Source organism: Hypanus sabinus, chromosome 25, assembly GCF_030144855.1.
Source record: "Hypanus sabinus isolate sHypSab1 chromosome 25, sHypSab1.hap1, whole genome shotgun sequence".
In the NCBI taxonomy this organism is placed as follows: Eukaryota; Metazoa; Chordata; class Chondrichthyes; order Myliobatiformes; family Dasyatidae; genus Hypanus; species Hypanus sabinus.
In genome coordinates this window covers 42,215,082-42,233,841 of record NC_082730.1, presented here as the reverse complement: position 1 = coordinate 42,233,841, position 18,760 = coordinate 42,215,082, and the positions used below count along the sequence as shown (strand labels likewise).

Genomic DNA, 18,760 nt, shown 5'->3' with positions numbered 1-18,760 from the left:
AATCTGGGTGGTCTAGTTACTGAATGATATCCTTGCTATTCAGGGAACTTTTGTAGGGCATACTTAAAAATAAAGGAGGTCACAGTCATTTTAGCAGGAGAGAAAAAGTTATGTTGCTTCAACTTTATGAGAATGCCATAATAATAGGCCAGAATGTGTTAGGAGCTGTTAGCATCTGTTTGAAGCTGTTATCATTTACTCTGCGTTACAAGTTTGGCAATCCATGCAGAGTTAGCTGCACTGACTTTAGGCCCCGCTTGTGATGATGCACAAAATCCATACACTTTCCCAGTTTCCCAGCACTCCACCTGATCTAGCTGCTGGCTGAGCCTGTGCCAAGTGTAGTAGCCAAGCTACAGTAGCATAGCTTGACACTATTTCAGCTCAGGGCATCGGAGATTAGAGTTCAATTCTGGCGTCCTCTGTAAGAAGATTTGTATTGTTACGTATCCCGTAACTGGATAACTTGCCAGCAAAGATAGAGAGGTCTGTTGAAGTCTGATGTCACTATTTTCAAACGTTTTTATTTATAAAGGGGCACAAAAGTAAGGTTAATGCAAACATTCAGATAATGCACATCACCAATACACAATCTAAAGCCAGGGTATAGTCATAATCATCATTAATCTCGGCTGTTGTCTAGGGGATAATATTTTTGTCCATTGGAAATCTAAAGAGTCATTCAGAAGTCTTTCGAGGAATTGTTGGTTACACGTGTCTTAGAGGGATCGGTGAGAACTAAAAGAAGACTTGCCCGTATCTTTTTGACCACTCCGTTAAAATCAGGGGAGCGTTGGTTTCCCCGTTGTTAGTTCGAAGTCCTTCTCGGTAGTATCAGCCACCCGCTCCCCAGGCAAAGGAGTTAGGAGCACACGTGGCGTTGAGTGGCTTCCAGCTCTCCCGGGAACGTTGAGCGAGCAAGTTCCTCTGGTGCATCGCTGGGGTACTGCCTCCTGCAGTCCGCTTTTATTTTTACTTGCAGAGTTGTAGCTGTCCATCAAAGTTGGGGGATGCAATCTCCACCCCCACATGGCCCGAGGGTGTTCAGGTTCATGGTAGTTGTCACGTAGCCGGGACTTGCACGTGACACAGGTGCCTCTAAGAACAAATGGTCAAAACCGTTGCATTGTCTCTCACTTCCGAGTCCCGAATTAATAGCGATCTTGCGATTCTCCGGAAGGAGGGGGCTGCTCCCACTCCTTCGGGCCTCTCAGAGCTGGGGTACCTTCATAACAGTATGTTCTTACTGTGTGCGTATGTTTCCTCCAGGAGCTCCAGTATTCTCCTACTGTCCAGAGATACACTGTTTAGTAGGTTAATTAGTCAGTGTAATTGGTCCTATGATTAGGCTAGGGGTTAAATTAGTGGGTCATTGGACAGTGCAGGTCGGTGGGCAGGAAGGGCCTGTTGTGCGCTGCATCTGTAGAATAAAAAACATCTGTCATTTTAATAGACAGAAATGGCTCTGAGGGAAAAGGCTAACTTTAAAATTTAATCATGTTTAATGATCTCTTCTCGTGCTTCCAGTTGGGTGTAGGTATTGATTATAACCGTCGTTTTAATGTCAAACTCTGCCATCTTCTTCTCCATCTCATCCCTGTTGAAGATGGCAGAGTTTGTCATCAAAATATTGGTTATAATCGATACCTGTACCTGGCTGGAAGCCCCAGAATAATTTATTCATCATTATACACTGTGAAAGCATTAGATACTTTTTAATGTTTACTTCAACATTTTTGTGATCTGTAGATTTTAGTTTTTCAATATATTTAAACAAAGAAATAGGAGGGATAAAAGGGACAGTGGAATTTAGCTCTGCTGAGGAATAGGCCACCAACAACAGTTTGCCAAAGTCCTCTGTGCTGGAGCAGTCTTTCAAGTTGACCCCAGGTGTAGCCCATCTTTGAAGGTTCTTCCTCTCCCAGGGCAGAGGTGTTTGGAGCTTCTGTTGGCATTTCTGTAGTTCTGGGTTTTTGCAGGATGGAGGTGCTAGACCTCGGCCCAACCCTCCTCCTTTTGCTGCTGGTCTTGGGACAGTCCATAGTGGAGTTATGGAATCTTCTTGGCATGTTGAATTAAGGTGAATCCCAAGGCATCTTTTCATATATTAGGAGCAAGAGGAAAGCTAGTGAAAGGTTAGGTCCACTCTCGGATAAAGGATAGAATTTGTACATGGAGCCAGAGGAAGTGCGCAAGGTCCATGATGAGTACTTTGTATCAGTATTTACCATGAAGGACGTGGATGATGAGTTCAGGGACAGGTATGTTGATTTTAAGTCTGAAAGCTTTAAGACAAATCCATCTGCAGAGTGTGATGGAATCTATCCCAGGTTAGTTAGGGAGGCAAGGGAAGAGACTTCTGCAGTGTTGACACAGATCGTGATATCATCTGCAGCCATGTGTGAGTACCTTGAGACTAGTGACTAGATAGTTTTAGTTTAAGAGACGCAATTATAGGGTAGGGTGCATGAGAGCCTAAAATCAGTGGTAGGGAAATTATTGGAGAAGATTCTTAGGGATAGATTTACTTGCATTTGGGAAAGATGTGGATTTGTTATAGCATAGCCATCATGGGTTTGTGTGAGTGTTGGGGGGGGGGGAGATGGGAGGTGGAGGAATCCTCATTTCAAATTTGAATATTTTGATGGGGGGTGACAAAGATGATTGGTGCTATAGCAGTGAATGTTGCCTACATTAACACTAGTGAAGGATTTGCTAAGGTCCATCAGAATAGGCAGAAGATGACTTGGAATTCCTATTGAGTTGCTAACTAGATATAAATTTGTGGGGTAGTGGAGGGGTGTTTTCCTGTCTAGGCTTCTCTGGCTAGTGGTGGTCCACCTTTGTAACATGAGTGGTTTGAATAAAAATGCCATGGTCTGATAAGTTTGCAGGCAATGTGAAAATTGGTGGAGTTGTGTGAGTAAGGTCGTCAAAGATTCAGCAAGTAGATCAGTTGGAAATTTGTGCAGAGAAATAGCAGATGGAAATTAAATTGGGTAAGTGTGAAAAGGTGCATTTTGAGAAGAAAGTAAATCTTGTATTCATTGGGTACAAGTCCATCACTCCTTGAAAGTGGTAATGCTTTCAAGGAGTTGTTAGGGTACCAGTGTGCTTGTTTTTATCAGTCAGGGTCCTGTGTGTAAAGGTAGGGAAGTTGTATTGTAGTTATACAATTATAAAAGAACATTTGGCCAGGCTGCATTTGGAATATTGTTAGCAGTTTTGGTAATCTCACTAGAGGGAGGCTGCCGGAGAGGTTCACCAGCATGTCACCTGGAATTCTGGATCGGCTATGAGGAGAGTTAGGATAAACTGGATTTGTTTTCTGTGGATTGTCAGAGGCTGAAGGGTGACCTGATAGAAGTACAGTTAGAGAATTACGTGAGGCATAGGAAGGGAAGATAGTGAGTGCCTTTTCCCAGGGTGGAAATGAAATGTATTAAAAGGCATGGGTTTAAGGTGAGAGGGAAAAATATTTGAGGGGATTTGTGAGTTGGGTACCTGTAGTGTTAGCTGAGGAACATGTTCTTGTGCTGTACTGTTCTATGTAATTGATTTTGAAGGCTCCCAAATGACAGCTTTGACAGGAACAAAAACCTTGTCGGACTTGATTGCCAGTTTTATTATCTGTTTCATGACTGGGGATGGTTCAGGCCTATTGAAGTTAGTCCATCTCGCTACATGGCATTGCTGCTCTGTATGGCTTCTGCATTTAGGATCGGGACCTATAAGCAGGTCTACATTAGGGTTAGTGTTTTCTAATGTATGCAGACTTCTCATAATTGGCAGAAAGCTTTATCCCACAGAAATGCAGTTTTTATTGAAACCAATAACTGCACCAGAAACGCTGAGAATGTACCTGGCACAAGGGTAGTCTTGAACATCAGGTGCTGCCTTATCCAACTGGTATCCTTTTCAAAAAAGAAATGTTTCTTTTTCAGCATCTTTTTTTCCTCTGTAATAGCACCCTCACCTTTGAGAACTACCTGAGAACTGCAGACATAATTATAGGTTTTAACTCTCCAAATTTTTTTTTGACTCATTTGGTACCTGGGTGAAGTTGTTCACATCCTATTTGCAGGGACAGACTCCTTTCGACTTGGCTGATGAGAGCATCCTTGAGCATTTAGAGGAGCTGCAGAAAAAGCAGAATATTGTAAGTAGTTGCATTTTTCTTGATTAATTTCTTTGGAATGGTAACATTTTGATTATATTGCTTAAACGACTGATGTGTGGAATTGCACGTATATAGCTTATTGTCTAGTGCTTTTGTTTAATTCCTTGATTTTTTTAACTGCTTTTGTAAATGGCAAAATTTTTTACTCTTTATTAAATAAGATGTATCAACTTTCATTCACTAAAGACAGCTAAATTGAAACTACAGCACAAGCAGTTAGCCAGTAAGATTTTTAAATTCACGTTCTTGCTCAAGTACCTGTAAGTCCATATTTAAACTATATACCAGATAAGCAATGTTTAAATAATGTATCATCCTGGATGATAAAAATCTGTCTCCTTAAAAACAGAGTTAACACCACGCTTTATCACTGTTTGATACAAGTGGTGGGGGGAGCATCATGCACTTTGTTTATTTAGCGATATAGCGCAGTGTGGGCCCTTCAAGCCTCACCACCCCAAAAACCCTCAACAACACCGATTAACCCAGACCTAATCACGGGACAATTTAAAATGGCCACTTAATCTACCCGGTACGTCTTTGCTCTGTGGGAGGAAACTGGAGCACCCAGGGAAAAGCCACATACTCCACAGGGAAGACAAACAGAGATTTCTTGCAGATCGCATTGGAATTGAACTCTGTACTCCAAAGCTCTGAGCTATAATAGCGTTGCGCTAACCGCTACACTACCTTTTATCTCTTCGTACCTCTCCTAAATCAAGGTATGTGGATTTCATTTTACAGAAGAGCCTCCTCTAATTTACAGAATCAGTGTCCAGTCACTTGCACCTAGAACTTCTTAATGTTTAGAGACTTTTAAACAATGTTGCTTGAGAGAGAATTACAAACTTGTATAATTTTCATATTATCAATTCCTGTATCCCTCCCATTTTTCTCATTGTTAAAGGTCCTGACAGCTACAACAGGATTTTGATTGTGTAGTGTCTCACACAGTTGCAGCACATCACAAATCATTTTCAGAAACCACTGGCAGGTACTTGTTAAACAGGGAAGGCTGTGGTAGTGCTCATGCTGCAGGGCTTTCTTGTGAAACATCTCACAGGTTTTGGTCACCAGATTCAGCAAAGTCTGAAACTTGGCTGAAACTAATTCACTTCTCTCCTTCATTATTTCATTCATTTTATTTAGTTTCTGATAGTTTGTCGATATTGCTCTGTAAGTTGATACTGAGTTTTTAAATGTTATCTATGATGCACCACGTAGGTCTTCTGAAACTCGGTAGCCATGCCGTGAGCCAATGCATCCTACAGACACGTAGGTTAGCCGATAGTCCTTTGTGGTATTTTCAAAGATGTGCAGCAGTTTAAAGAAAAGAACAAAATATACTTTCCTAGCATTGTTGGCAATGAGTTCTAATAGCATTTGTGTGGGTATGGGGATTGGATTTAGGGTCAGGAAACTAAGCATTTGTGAAATATTAGTTACTGGGATGTTTTTCTGGTTTACTGAAAAAACTGGAAAATTCAAGCCATTATTGCGTAATATACATTTGAACCAAAAATTAGCACTTTTCTCTCTGCATGACTGTCATAGTCTTCGTTTGGATTGCAGAACAAATTTTTTACTTTATGAACTATATGCAAAGTGGACCCAATCCAATCCTGTCTGACAAGAAGAATTTTCAACAATTTAACCAGAGGCAATATAATTATACCCATAATATTATTTCAGCTGCACGGTCAGCATGTTCCTTAGTGCTTTTCTCACATCTTTCACTCACAGCTCTTCACTATGGAAGTTCAATTTCCATAGGTTTCAGCAAGAAGCTGCTGAAATTGTACATCAATTTCCTTTTTGAGTTATTTGATTTTTCTGTTGAATGGGCCTTTCTTGACACGCTTGAAGAAATCCAGTACTTTTAATTCTGAATGCTGTTACGGGTTCTATTGGCCCAGTTGAATGTATAAGTCTTTATTTCCATAGAGAGTTCAATCATCAAGGCATGGGAGGAGTTCCTGAGGGCGGTATCCCAGGCCCAAACATCTTCCAAATTATCAAACGTCTTTCATATGGCCAGAAGTGAACTCCTATATGCAATAAGACTTTGATACATTTGGATATGTCTGCACAAAAATTGCTTGTACAATTACCATCTTGGATAAGAGAAAGCACCATTACCTCTCCTGGATGTTTAATGGCAACACTATCACTAAATCACTCACACTTAACATCCTAGTGACTACCATTGGTTAGAAATTAAACTAGACTAGCCAGATAAGCACCATGGCTACAAAAACAGGCCAGACTTCCTTTCTGACACTCCTAAACCTTTCCTTCAAATACAAAGGGTAGTATAATAACATACCCCTACTTGCCTCGGAGTTCAGCCCCAGAAATGTTCAAGAAGGTCAACACTCCCCAGGGCAATCGGGCTTGCTCTATTAGCTATAACATGTATTCTCTCCACCATCAGTGTGCAGTGGGTAACATGTACCAAATGTGTTACAGTAATTCAAGTAGGGTATTTGGTCTTCCAAACCCCATAATCTCTATCACTGAAAAGGGTAAGGGTTTCAGGCCATTGGCATGCTATTTGGAAATGTTTAGCTGTTCCTTCACCATCACTGGGCTAAATCCCTAACAGCTGTTTGTGATCTACACATGCTAGAAGGCAGCTCGCTCATCACCAGCTTTTCAAGAATGATTAAAGTTGGTCAATAAATACTGACCTCAGCAGCAATGCCCCGATCCAAAAATATTAATAATTTGTTAAAAAGTATCCAGTTCATGGGAATAATTTAATATTTCTCTTTGCCTTAAGATAGAAATGATTATCTGCTTGGCATTATTCACTGGCTGCAAAAACAATCTTGGGAGTGTGATAAGCACTTAACTAATTTTCAGTGCTTGTTTAGAATTTAAAATTGATTTGATTTGTGGTCCATAATGTATCTTCAAGTTGCAATTTTTATTTTTAATAGCTTCGTGCTGAGAAACGAGCTGTGAGATCAACACTTATTGAATCAACGGTAAATTGCAAACTGCAACCCAAGCATTTGAGGTACGTACTTGAAACAATGCTGATTGCTCCATTTTCTGTGAGCAACAATTTTTTTACCTTTTGAGATTTTGGAAGTCTGCATCAATTTAACACTAAAGTTCCATTATATCTATAAATTTAGGAAGAACTCTTGTAAGTTTTGTAATACCTACTTCCCTGGAGGTGGAATTTTTTGGAAAGCAAATATTAGTCAAAACGTTGCTTGGATTTGTACCAGGCTTTTCAAAACTTTAATGATAAATTTGATATTAGTCTGACAGTTTGCTTTTACTGAGTAGAATAAACCAAAGAATCATGAGATGTGTTAACTCTTCAGATCTGCGGGTGTTGGTGATGAGATCCCCAGACCATGGTTGCATAAGGTATCAAGTGCTCTGCTTGCGTAATTGCTAGCATTCCTTTTTGGATCTCTTCCTTGCTGGGCCAAGGTGGACATCCTCAACCCCAGTTCTCAAGTCTTTTATTTCACCTTTCTATAATTGCATTAACTCTCTTCTTCGTATCTACATTCTAATCTGATCTAATCTAATCTGGTCTAATCTAATTAGACTATCTAATTGGTCTGTTTCCATGCTTTGTAATTTTGATTGGATCACTTTGTTTATTTTCCAACTATTGACTTGCTCAAGTGATGATTATTTGATAATTGTGACTGGCCAGAGGTGTTCAAATGAGGCCCAAGTCTGTAAAATGGTTCAGGCCTCTCAGCTTTCCTTGCCACACTCCTGACCACAAGATTGTATTCCATAGATTGAGGTTGCTGATGTACGTGTTCCCATGCCACTTAATATAAAAAGGTTGAAGAGTTTCAATGAAGTTGTATCCAGTTGAGAACAGTGTCTCATAAGACTCAGTAATGTTCCATTGTAATTTGATATTTAGCTGTGTGATAGATTTCTTATTCTGGAAATCCTTGTAGGAAAGTCACCAGAAACCTATAATTTAAGTGATACTAATTGCTCTCTGGTGGTCAGTCACAGCAGGAATTAGACATCAAAGAAGTTCTGCACAGTTTTTAGATCTGTGAGATTTATGTATGGGTGAGACTGATGAGAAAGCTGACAAAGCAATGGCATAGCAATGCAGCTTGTGCATCTCTTGACACAATCAACCATAGTACATACTCTCAAACAGTGTTTTCTTGACATCTATTGGAGAAATTTCAACTGAAATTCACTGAATTCTTTTATAGCCCTTCTGCTTGTACTATCAGAATCGGGTTTATTATCACCGGCATGTGACATAAAATTTGTTAACTTAGCAGTGGCGGTTCAATGCAATATATAACATAGAAGGAAAAATAATAATAATAATAAATAAATAAGTAAATCAATTGCAGTATATGTATTTTGAATAGGTTAAAAATCATGCAATAAACAAATATGAAAAAGTAAGGTAGTGTTCAAGGATTAACGTCCATTTAGGAATCGGATGACAGAGGGGAAGAAGCTGTTCCTGAATCGGAGAGTGTGTATTTTCTATTATGCAAAATACCCTGCTTGTTTCTGCGAGGTTTGGCTCAGTTAAAATTGAATACAATATCCAGATCAAAAGGTTTCTTCAGTGAAGCAACCTGCAAGTAGGTGCTTGATTTCTTGGAAGTGCTTATAAATTGAAGGCATAGTATTGACGTGGTGCCTGTGCTGTGGTTAATTGTGGGTCTTAATTGCTCGTTTGATTATATTTTTCCTCGCAGAGGCTGATCCGGAATCTGATGGTTCTGGATTTTGTTTTAAATCTATTGCTTATTTATCTATAACTACGTTGATCAATGTTTGTTGTCTTTTTCTCTCTGGGCTTTTACGTAAAAGATCATTAGATATTTGAGTTGAATTAGGCCATTCAGCCCATTGAGTCTACTCTGCTATTTGATTGCAGCTGATTTATTATCCCTCTCAAACCCTTTCTCCTGCCTTCTACCCTTAACCTTCGACACACTTACTAATCAAGAACCTATCAGTCTGTGTTTTAAATATACCTAATGACTAGACCTCTACAGCTGTCTGTAGCAATTTATTTCACAGATTCACCACAGTGACATTAGACCATTTAATTAAGGTGATTACAAGGGAATGCATTACAAGTGATATGCTTCAGAATACTAGCTAAGAAGCCAAAGCATTGACTGGATCCATTGTTCTGCTCATTTGAATTTGTTGTTTCAAAGGGGTGTTAATGTGATCTGTTGCCCTCCCATGATGGAGCTCAGTTTTTACAGTATCCAGACTTTAAAACTAATTGTATGCTAAAATACTGTTAAATTTGTTAATCTAGTAGTGATATGGTCAATCATTTACTGTAATCTGAACAGAAAAGGAAATTCTCATTATTGTTGCAGTAAAGATGGTCTACTTTCTGTGGAAGAAAAGGAAGCTAAACGTAAATCACTTGAAGGAGAGAAAGTTGATGAGGAGAGTAAAAAGGATGAATCTAGTAGCTCCAGTTCTGAGGAAGAAGATGATGCCTCTGATTCTGAATCAGAAATAGATGCAGGTAAGCTGAACCATTGATGAAATTCTAACTAGTGGAAAAACATTAAATTTTAGAATTTGCTTCAAATTCCATGTTAATTTGGTTGTCTCTTTGCTGGACTTGCATGAGGGCTTACTTAATGGCAACTTGTACAATTTATATTGTATATGATTATTTATTTGTTATAATAGATCAAATTGTAGCTGAAAATAAAATTTATTTCAATTAACTGCTCTGTGAAAAATAATTTTATGGAGTATGTCAAATTTATCAATTCTTTCACTGTTTAAAAATGAAAAATATGAGAAATATTTTTCCAGTGAAAGCATTAAAATGGAAATGATATAAAAAGAAATTAAACACATAACAAAATATTCTTTCTTTAAATCCCTGCACCTAGTGTAGGATCTGGACAGATTCTTAGTATAAATCAGTTTTCTACAGTCTTGGCATGCAGCAAGAAGTCACCAGTGGAGCTAGGATTCCATGCATGGGATTTGTGTGGTTGTCTCAAAACTTGCCACTAGTTTACATGGAGAAAATTTAGTAGTTCAATATATAATTCAATTTAGCAATCAACTTGATTGTCTTTCAGAGTTAGATAAAATTGTTATTGAATTGCAAACTATAACATTGCTTTGTGCCGGCATCTTTGAGCTCAGGGTCAGGGCAATATTTCTACCTGCACTATTCCTGTGATTGGCTTTTGAGCAACGTGTAATGCTCATTTTATCAAAACGTATCTCAATCATCAGCCAAACTATTCAAACTTATTAATGAGCATGTGATTACAGCTAAACTACAAGCTAGTTTATCAATAATACTTTTAAACACATGTTATATTTGTGATCTATGTAGAGGTTATCAAGCTTTCTTAAATATAGACTTATCCCATAAATTATGATTGTACTTGCATTGGATAATGTTAATTATTTAATTTCCAGATGACAAGATTCTTAAGTATAAATACTGAAATTACAAATTACATATTTCAAGTATAGTGTATAGAATAAATAATTTACAGTTAGTTACATTTCTTCAGACTCTGGTTAGTGACACTCCATTGATCTTTTAATTTGAATAGCAAATCTAGGTAGTTGATTGTTTTCTTAAATTTGAGTAGGAGTATTTAGATCTTTTGAAACGGTGTAATAACCTATATTATTTCTTGGTGTTTTTTTTAACATTATCTCAACCTTTATGCATTTCATCGTCTGAATCGTGATACAAAGGCTGACTGATGGCAATCACCAGTGTTTGATTAGTTAGACAACTAAATGTCAGTGATGACATGATAAGAAATTTACTTTTGAAGCAATGAATGATTTTATCATTACAGAGTGTGGTTATCATAAGTATATCAAATCTGCTCCAGCTTCCTCCTTTTCCATCCAAAATTCAGGATGGAATTCTAATAAGACTTAGAAGTTTGCATTTGGAACCCTAATTTCATTAATTACTTTATCTTGTATCAGCTCATCAGGGCAACTGTTGTTACACATTAACTGTATTCTGCTCATAATTTCTGAACAAAAAGATGTGCTATTGTTTTGAGTGAGAATTATTTTAAAACTTGTGATTTTTTTCTTAATACAGCTCTACCAGTATTTCAACAGCCATCGATTGAAGAGAAAAGTGTTCTCTTACCCTGGGGAATATTGCTTTTTGAAGGGTGCTTCTATGATTTTATGTGCAAGGCTTTACAAAAAAACATTAGTTGTAGTAGTTCAGTGTCATGTATCTTCTTGGGAAACTTTGCTGTCAGTTGAAAGAGGCAATTATCGCAACAAGCAAACTGCTCCCTTATTCTGTTTAAGACCAGTTCTTGTTACTTTAGCAAATGGCTACTTACTTGATTTGGGAAGGAGGGTTTTAAACGAGTTGAAGAATTGGAGACAGCAGAAGTACATTGAAAATAATCTAACATTGATGGATGCTTGGTTATTGGCATCCTTTGAGCAAGTGTGTAGTACTGTGAGTTGTAATATTTTGTATTGAAGATGGATAGGATCAGAAACTCAGTAAATGTTAATAATTCAACCTGCTTCAGGACAAATATTTTGAATTCCATGTTATATTCAACCTTTGTGTTTAAACAACATTGTTGATCCAAGAACCAGTTTCATGAAGCTTCCAATTTGTCATTCATTCCAGAAAAGAATGTGCTGATTGTAAAGTTCTGATTTTTTTTTAATGTTGATATCATTCACATTTGCAAAATTTAAATACAAGATTTCTCAAAGTTGACTATTTTCAAACTAATGTAAATTTTTTTTTTTGTACAGATAAATCAAAGTCTTCTATCAAAAACAATATCAACAGCAAATTGAATAGCAGTGTCTCTCACCTATCCACGACAGGGCACTCCACTCGATATACAGCTACCATTACCACAAGAAAGGTAAACTGCAGTCCTGGTGCCTTTTCCTCCTCTGGTACCGTAGTTTGTAAAATAGGGGGAATAATTTGACATGAAGCAAAGCATTAAAAAAGATTAGTCTATGCATGAGGTAGGCTTGAGTTGTATATGAGCTGAAGAAAGATTGAAAGTGAAGAATATTCATCCAAGTAAAAAAGACAATTTTTGTTAAGGAGAAGATGGGGCATAAGTTCATTGTGTGGAATGGATTATCGTTGGATTTGAATGTATTTGAAGAGATAATCAGAAGTGAAGAATTACAAGCATGAGGAAATCTGCAGATGCTGGAAATTCAAATAACACACACAAATTGCTGGTGGAACACAGCAGGCCAGGCAGCATCTATAAGGAGAAGTACTGTGAACGTTTCGGGCCGAGACCTTTCATCAGGATGAAGGGTCTCCACCCGAAACGTCGACAGTGCTTCTCTTTATAGATGCTGCCTGGCCTGCTGTGTTCCACCAGCATTTTGTATGTGAAGAATTACATTTAATTCCACTAAACGAAAATCCAAATGTGATTATGACCATACAGTGGTGCTAGGAAGTTTGTGAACCCTGTGGAATTTTCTCTATTTCCACATAAATATGACTTAAAATGTGATCAGATCTTCACATAAGTCCTAAAACTAATTAGAGAGCCCAATTAAATAAATAACACAAAAGATCTTTTTCATTTATTGAGAAAAATGATCCAATATTACATGTATTTGTTGGAAAAAGTATGTCAACCTTTGCTTTCAGTAACTGATGTGACCCCCACCCTTGTGCAGCAGTAACCTCAACCAAATGTTTCTGGTAACTGTTGATCGATCAATCCTGCACATCAGCTTAGAGGAATTTTAGGTCATTCCTCCTTACAATCTTCAATTCTGGGATGTTGGTGGGCTTCCTTGCATGAGCTGCTTGCTTCAGGTCCTTCCACACATTTCTGTCGGATTAAGATCAGGACTTTGACTTGGCCATTCCAAAATACAAAGTTATTACTTAAAACCTTTCTGTTGTTGATTTACTCTTGTCTTTCGGATCATTGTCTTGCTGCATTATCCAACCTCTATTAAGCTTCAGGTGATGAGCTGCTACCCTGACATTCTCCTGGAAAATGTCTATTTTGAATTAATTGTTTCCTCAACGGTTGCAAGTTGTCCAGGCCCTGAAGCGGCAAAGCAGTCCCAAGTCATGATGCTCCTTCCACCATGCTTCACAGCTGGGATGAATCTTTGGTGTTGGTCTGCAGTGCCTTTTTTCCTCCAAATATATAGCAATGTGTATTTCTGCCAAAAGTTCAACTTTTATCTCATGTGTCCACAGAACATTGTTGTAGAACATCTAAGTGGTCTTTTGCAAACTTGAGACATGCAGCAGTGTCTTTCCTTTTGGAGAGTGGTTTCCATGAACACCATTCTTAGTGTTCTTCTTACAGTGGAGTCATGGTCAGAGACTTCAAGTTCTGGAGATTTCTGCAGGTCTTTTACTTTTACCCTTGGGTACTTTTTCACATCCTTCAGCTTTGCATGTTGTGCTTTGCAGGATGCCCACTACTCTCTAAGGAGATTAGCAACACTATTGAATTTCCTCTATTTGTAGACAATTCCTCTTGCTGTGGACTGATGAACACTGGTCTTTAGAAATGCTTTTGTAGCCTTCTTCAGCTTTATGCATCTCTGTAATTTTTTTTCCTAAGGTCTTCTGATAGTTGTTTTGATCGAGGCATGGTGCCCATAAACAGATCTTTCTCAAGAAGAGCAGGCTCCATCAGTAACCTGACTTTATGTGTCTGTTTTGTAGGCAGGGCACCTCTTTAAAAACCCATACCTCTAATCTCATCTCATTGATTGGAGCACCGGACTCCAAAAAGCTTTTGTAGAAGGCATTACCCAGAGGTTCACATACTTTTTCCAACAAATGTTTATAATATTGGATCATTTTACTCAAATAAAAGAACAAGTGTAATTCTTTCTTGTGTTATTTATTCAATTGGATTTTCTTTATCTAATTTTAAGACTTCTGTGCAGATCTGATCACATTTAAGGTCATATTTATGTAGAAATAGAGAAAATTCTACAGGGTTCACAAAATTTTTAGCACCACTGAATATTAATACAATTTCCATATGCTGTCAGTCTTAGTAGTTCACTGTAGCCAAAATAAGTTGGCATCTTACATTTTGGGGTTTGTACTGGAATGTCAAAAGAAATTAAGTTATTTTTAGCCTTCAAAAATAGTTATATGGTGTTCTTTATTGTTTTACCAAAAGAGCTTTTATGAGATTATCTTCTTGCTTAAAACTGCCACCTCAGTAGTGTTTCCTTTTGCTTGTCTTGAAAATTATTTTTAAAAACTATTCTCTCTTTTAAAATAAAGGCAACTGAGTTTCAGCCATAGTGAACAATATTTACGCTAGATTCTCAAATGTCCAGTGTCCAAATTCTCCTGGGTATGCCTGTTTCCAATTTATTGATTTTTCAAAGAGCTGCCCCTTGGAGCAGAAGAATGTTTTATAGTTAAAGTCAACCATTAGTAAACAAAGTAGACAAGCAGTCAAAATAGGCACATCAAAACACTGGCAAGATGCCACAAAGGTTCTCTAAAATCTCATGACCTGTTAATAGGACAAGTGAATGAATGTCTCCTACACCAGTATCTCTAGCATAGAGGCTCGAATTGCAGTCTGGTATTTCTAATAGCACATTTTGCTCTTGTCCAACATCAGACTTGTAAAACAGTATTCTATTCTAACCTCCTGCATAGAAGGAAATTACCAGGATAGAAACGTGCTTAAATAATCTCAAGGCTTCCTTGAGAAAGTACAACTAACCAACTCAGCAATTCTGTTGGGCTGTTCAGTGGAATGGAGATTTGGAATGGCAAAAGTAATGTACCACTCTTATAACTTACTTGCCTCATCTGCCGAGTCTCTGCATCCAAAATTGGCCTCTTCAGCCACATTGTAACCTCGAGTGGATCTCCCCAGTTTATTGCCTGCAGTTAAGAAAATGATCATCACTGGTGTCCTGAAAATTCATCTTCAAAACCTCTTTGTGAATCCTATAATGAAATTTAAACTAACTTGACAAAATGATTGTGGTTCAGGTCCTCAATAACTTGGCACCTTGCTGTCTCATTTATTCCTCCTTCATTGAATTCAGATTTTATTGCAAATTTACAAATTGTTATTTTTAACCATTCCTGATGGACATTGGTTCAGAACAAAGTGAAGTCACATGCAGTCAACTATTGGTGAATAGTTTGTTTTAGGGGAAAAATGTTAAGGCAGTGCATAAATTGCGGGAGTTTGGAAACAATTGTTACATTGCCATAAATAATCCAAGTAGGGTGAATTCAATTAAATGTGTATCTGTGAAACGGAGTTAGAACAAATTGTATTTAGGTTGGGTTATGTAGGAATTTGAGAGCACCATGCTGACAAACAAAAAAAACGAATGAACTTAAAGCGCTTCTAATGCCCAAGATGTTAAATTTTTAATTAGGCCATAAGACATAGAAACGGAATTAACATAGGGCACTATGCCTATTGAAACTGCTCTACTATTTGATTATAATTTGGTTCTTAACATCATTCTCCTGCCTTCTCCCTGTAATCTTTAACACCCTTTTACTAATCAAGGACTTGTCAATCTCTGCTCTGTCTACTGAATGACGGCCTCCAGAGTGTCTGTGGCAATGAATTCCACAGATTTATTGTACTTTCTTGCTAAAGAAGTTCCTCCACAACTCTCTTCCAGAGGGATAGCCTTCTCTTCTGAGGCTCTGCCCTCAGGTCTTAGACAGTCGCACTATTAGAAACATCCTCTCCACATCCCTCTATCTGGGCCTTTCAGTATTCACTAAGTTTCAGTGATAGCGCCCCCCCCCCAAAAAAAAAACATTCTTCTAAACTCTAGCAAGTAAAGGCTTAGAGCCATTAAATTCTCCTCACATGTTAACCCTTTCCTTCCCATGATCATTCTCATATAAATGTAGAAAGACCAATACCTTATAAAACTTCATTATATCCTTACTTTTATTTTCTAGTCATTTTAAAATGAATGCTAACATTGCACTTGCTTGCTTACTACTGACACAACCTGCAAGTTAACCTCTAGGGAATCCTGCACGAGGACTCCCAAGTCCCTTTGCATCTCTGATTTCTTAATTCGATTACATTTTTAAAGAAAAGTCTACACCTTTTTATTTCTTCTACCAAAGTATATGGCCATCCATTTCCCTACATTGTATTCCATCTGCAACTTCTTTGCCTATTCTCTGAATCTGTCCAAGACCTTCTGCAGAATCCCTGCTTCCTCAGTGCTACCTGTGCCTTCATCTATCTTTGTATCACTCTCAAACTTGGCCACAAAGCCATCAATTCCATCATATAAATCATCAACATATAACATAAAAATTAGTGGACCTAACACCAACCACAACCCCCTCCTGTAGAACACCACGTCATCAACTGCTAACCAGAATAGGGCTTCTTTGTTCCTAATGTTTGCCTTTAGCAATCTGCCCATGCTAGCATCTTTTCTGTAATATCAGCTCTTATTTTGTTCAGCAGCTTCGTGTTGCACCTTGTCAAAGGCCTTCTTAAAAATTCAAGGAATTTTTGCCTTTGCCTATCTTGCCTGTTATTTCCTCAGAGAATTCAACAGATTTGTCAGGCAACACTTTCCTTTTAAGGGAACCCTTGAATTAAATCTATTTTATTGTGTCTCCGAGTATCCCAAAATCTCATCCTTTGTTTGTCCTTGATAGGAACACCTGAGATGGAAATAAGTGCTTTATGACCCTGATATGTCATTTGAAGAATTTGGATATTTTAGGATTTTTCAGTTCTTACAAAATTTATTGAAATTGGCTACTTGTGACATTTTAATGATTTAAGATACTTCAATATATCCTGCATGTGGTAAAAAGATTATGAAAAGTAAAATTCAAGAGCAAAGTTAACCATGAATTGCTAGTTTTGTGTTTTTATTTTAAAATGTCAACTTTTTGTAACTAGTGTTTATCTTACAGATCATTAGCCCTTTCATTAAGTCTGCTACCAAAGATGAAGAAGGAAAGGATGAATCTCCAGCTTCCTGGAGATTGGGGTTGAGGAAAACTGGGAGCCATGATGCACTGACCGAAATCAGCAGTTCACAAGCATTGAAAGAAAAGGACTCATTTGGAATAATCCGGTCAGCTTCAAGTCCCCGGCTTTCAACCATATTTGCTAACCAGGAAAAGGTGCATTTTTGATAATCTATTCTGATTTTTATTGCAAGATGATTAAGGAATTTGTTTCTTTATTGAAAACTGTAAAGTTGTACTGTATTTGGATGTTACATTTTCAGATGGCTATTGTTTGTCAGGTTCTTCTGTAATATGGAATATTGATCTTAAGATTACATTAAAATCTCAACAGATGGACAGTTGGTTTATTGAGGAATCAGAAATAACCTTCAATATGACATTCGTACATGATTTTGAATATTTCCAAGCTGGAATTGGGCATGAAAGATCATTATTACGTAGACTTTGGAAATTGCTCTCAAGTTTTGCTTTTCAACTCATTCATTTTCCAATCCCAAAAATATTCTGGTGCTGTATTTTTAGTATTCCCATTGCATGAGGCCAAGTATACACACTGAATATTCAATGACTTTAATCAATTTACATTTAATGTTTCCTTAGAACTGGCCTGCCCCAAGTCCACCATGACTATAACATAAATGAGTAGTGAATGCAAGGATGATTGCTGTTTAACAACAGTAGTTTGAATGTCATTTGCACCAAGCACTATTCCTGTGTTTTGGGAAATTTTGCAAGTGGCATTCAGACTTGTATCTAATTATACCAATCTCTAACATTCCTTTGGGAGATGAGCTCGACACATCTTGAAATCCCACTTTGGAATTCTATCAATATCAGTTTTGGCATCTGAATCAGAAAATGAACTGGGGTAGCTGCTTCTGTCTCTGGATGCAAGCTGAAGAATTCCTCTGTGCTTCATGAGGTATTGCAAGATGACTTAAAAATATACAAAGACTTGTTATATGGGAGTTTATTTTATTTGTGCATGTCAGATGAATTCTCACATTGCAGTGAACAGGAGCTACTAATGCACTAAAGGCATATAGCCAACTTTGGGTTGTTAATTTCAAATCACTTGTTTATATTATTCAGGACAAAGATACTAAAACTAGACTTGTATATGTTTCACCAACCATCCCAAGCAGAAGATTGCATAGCACATCGGACATTGAAGAAAAGGAAAATAGGTAAGTTTTTAGTATTTTAGTTGTTGGTATTGGTTTGTTATTGTCATGTGTGCTAAGATATAGTGGAAAAACTTCTGTTTCAATGTCATCCAGACAGATCATTCTATTATTTAAGTAGTAAAAAGGAAAACAATGCAGAATACAGTGCAGGCAGACAAGTGCAAGGGTCACCAAGAGTTGAATTGGGGGAACCAAGAATTTATCTTTCAGCTTAGAGGTTCAGTTCAGGAATCTTAACAATAAGGTTGAAGCTATCAGTGACCCTTAGGACATCTGCTGTCAGGCTTTTGATCATCTTCCAGTGGGAAGGGGCAGGAAAAAAGGGCTGTTTTTAGTAATTGAGCTTGAATTCTGCTAGAATATAAAATTAAAAGCCTGATCTGCACTCGATTTGGCCAA

General features: G+C 37.7%; 1 protein-coding gene and 1 long non-coding RNA gene across 5 annotated transcripts in view; one reads left to right on the top strand and one right to left on the bottom strand.

The window, feature by feature from the left end:
• Nucleotides 1-18,760, top strand: part of LOC132381198 (protein phosphatase 1 regulatory subunit 12B-like) — a 221,291-nt gene that overhangs the window by 111,844 nt on the left and 90,687 nt on the right. For all 4 annotated transcript variants that reach the window (XR_009507977.1, XM_059950490.1, XM_059950489.1 and 1 more), the window contains exons 6-11: nucleotides 4,085-4,159; nucleotides 7,123-7,202; nucleotides 9,541-9,695; nucleotides 11,960-12,075; nucleotides 17,115-17,327; nucleotides 18,267-18,361. Coding sequence is in view for 3 of the 4 variants with exons in the window: in XM_059950490.1 (XP_059806473.1) it covers nucleotides 4,085-4,159; nucleotides 7,123-7,202; nucleotides 9,541-9,695; nucleotides 11,960-12,075; nucleotides 17,115-17,327; nucleotides 18,267-18,361 (734 nt within the window). In the remaining variant the exon portion in view is untranslated. The remainder of the gene's footprint in view (nucleotides 1-4,084; nucleotides 4,160-7,122; nucleotides 7,203-9,540; nucleotides 9,696-11,959; nucleotides 12,076-17,114; nucleotides 17,328-18,266; nucleotides 18,362-18,760) is intronic.
• Nucleotides 543-15,073, bottom strand: LOC132381199 (uncharacterized). Its single transcript, XR_009507978.1, has 4 exons — nucleotides 14,991-15,073; nucleotides 12,022-12,106; nucleotides 4,054-4,138; nucleotides 543-1,420 (listed from the first exon to the last, which is right to left on the bottom strand). It is a non-coding gene; the product is annotated as an uncharacterized LOC132381199 (long non-coding RNA).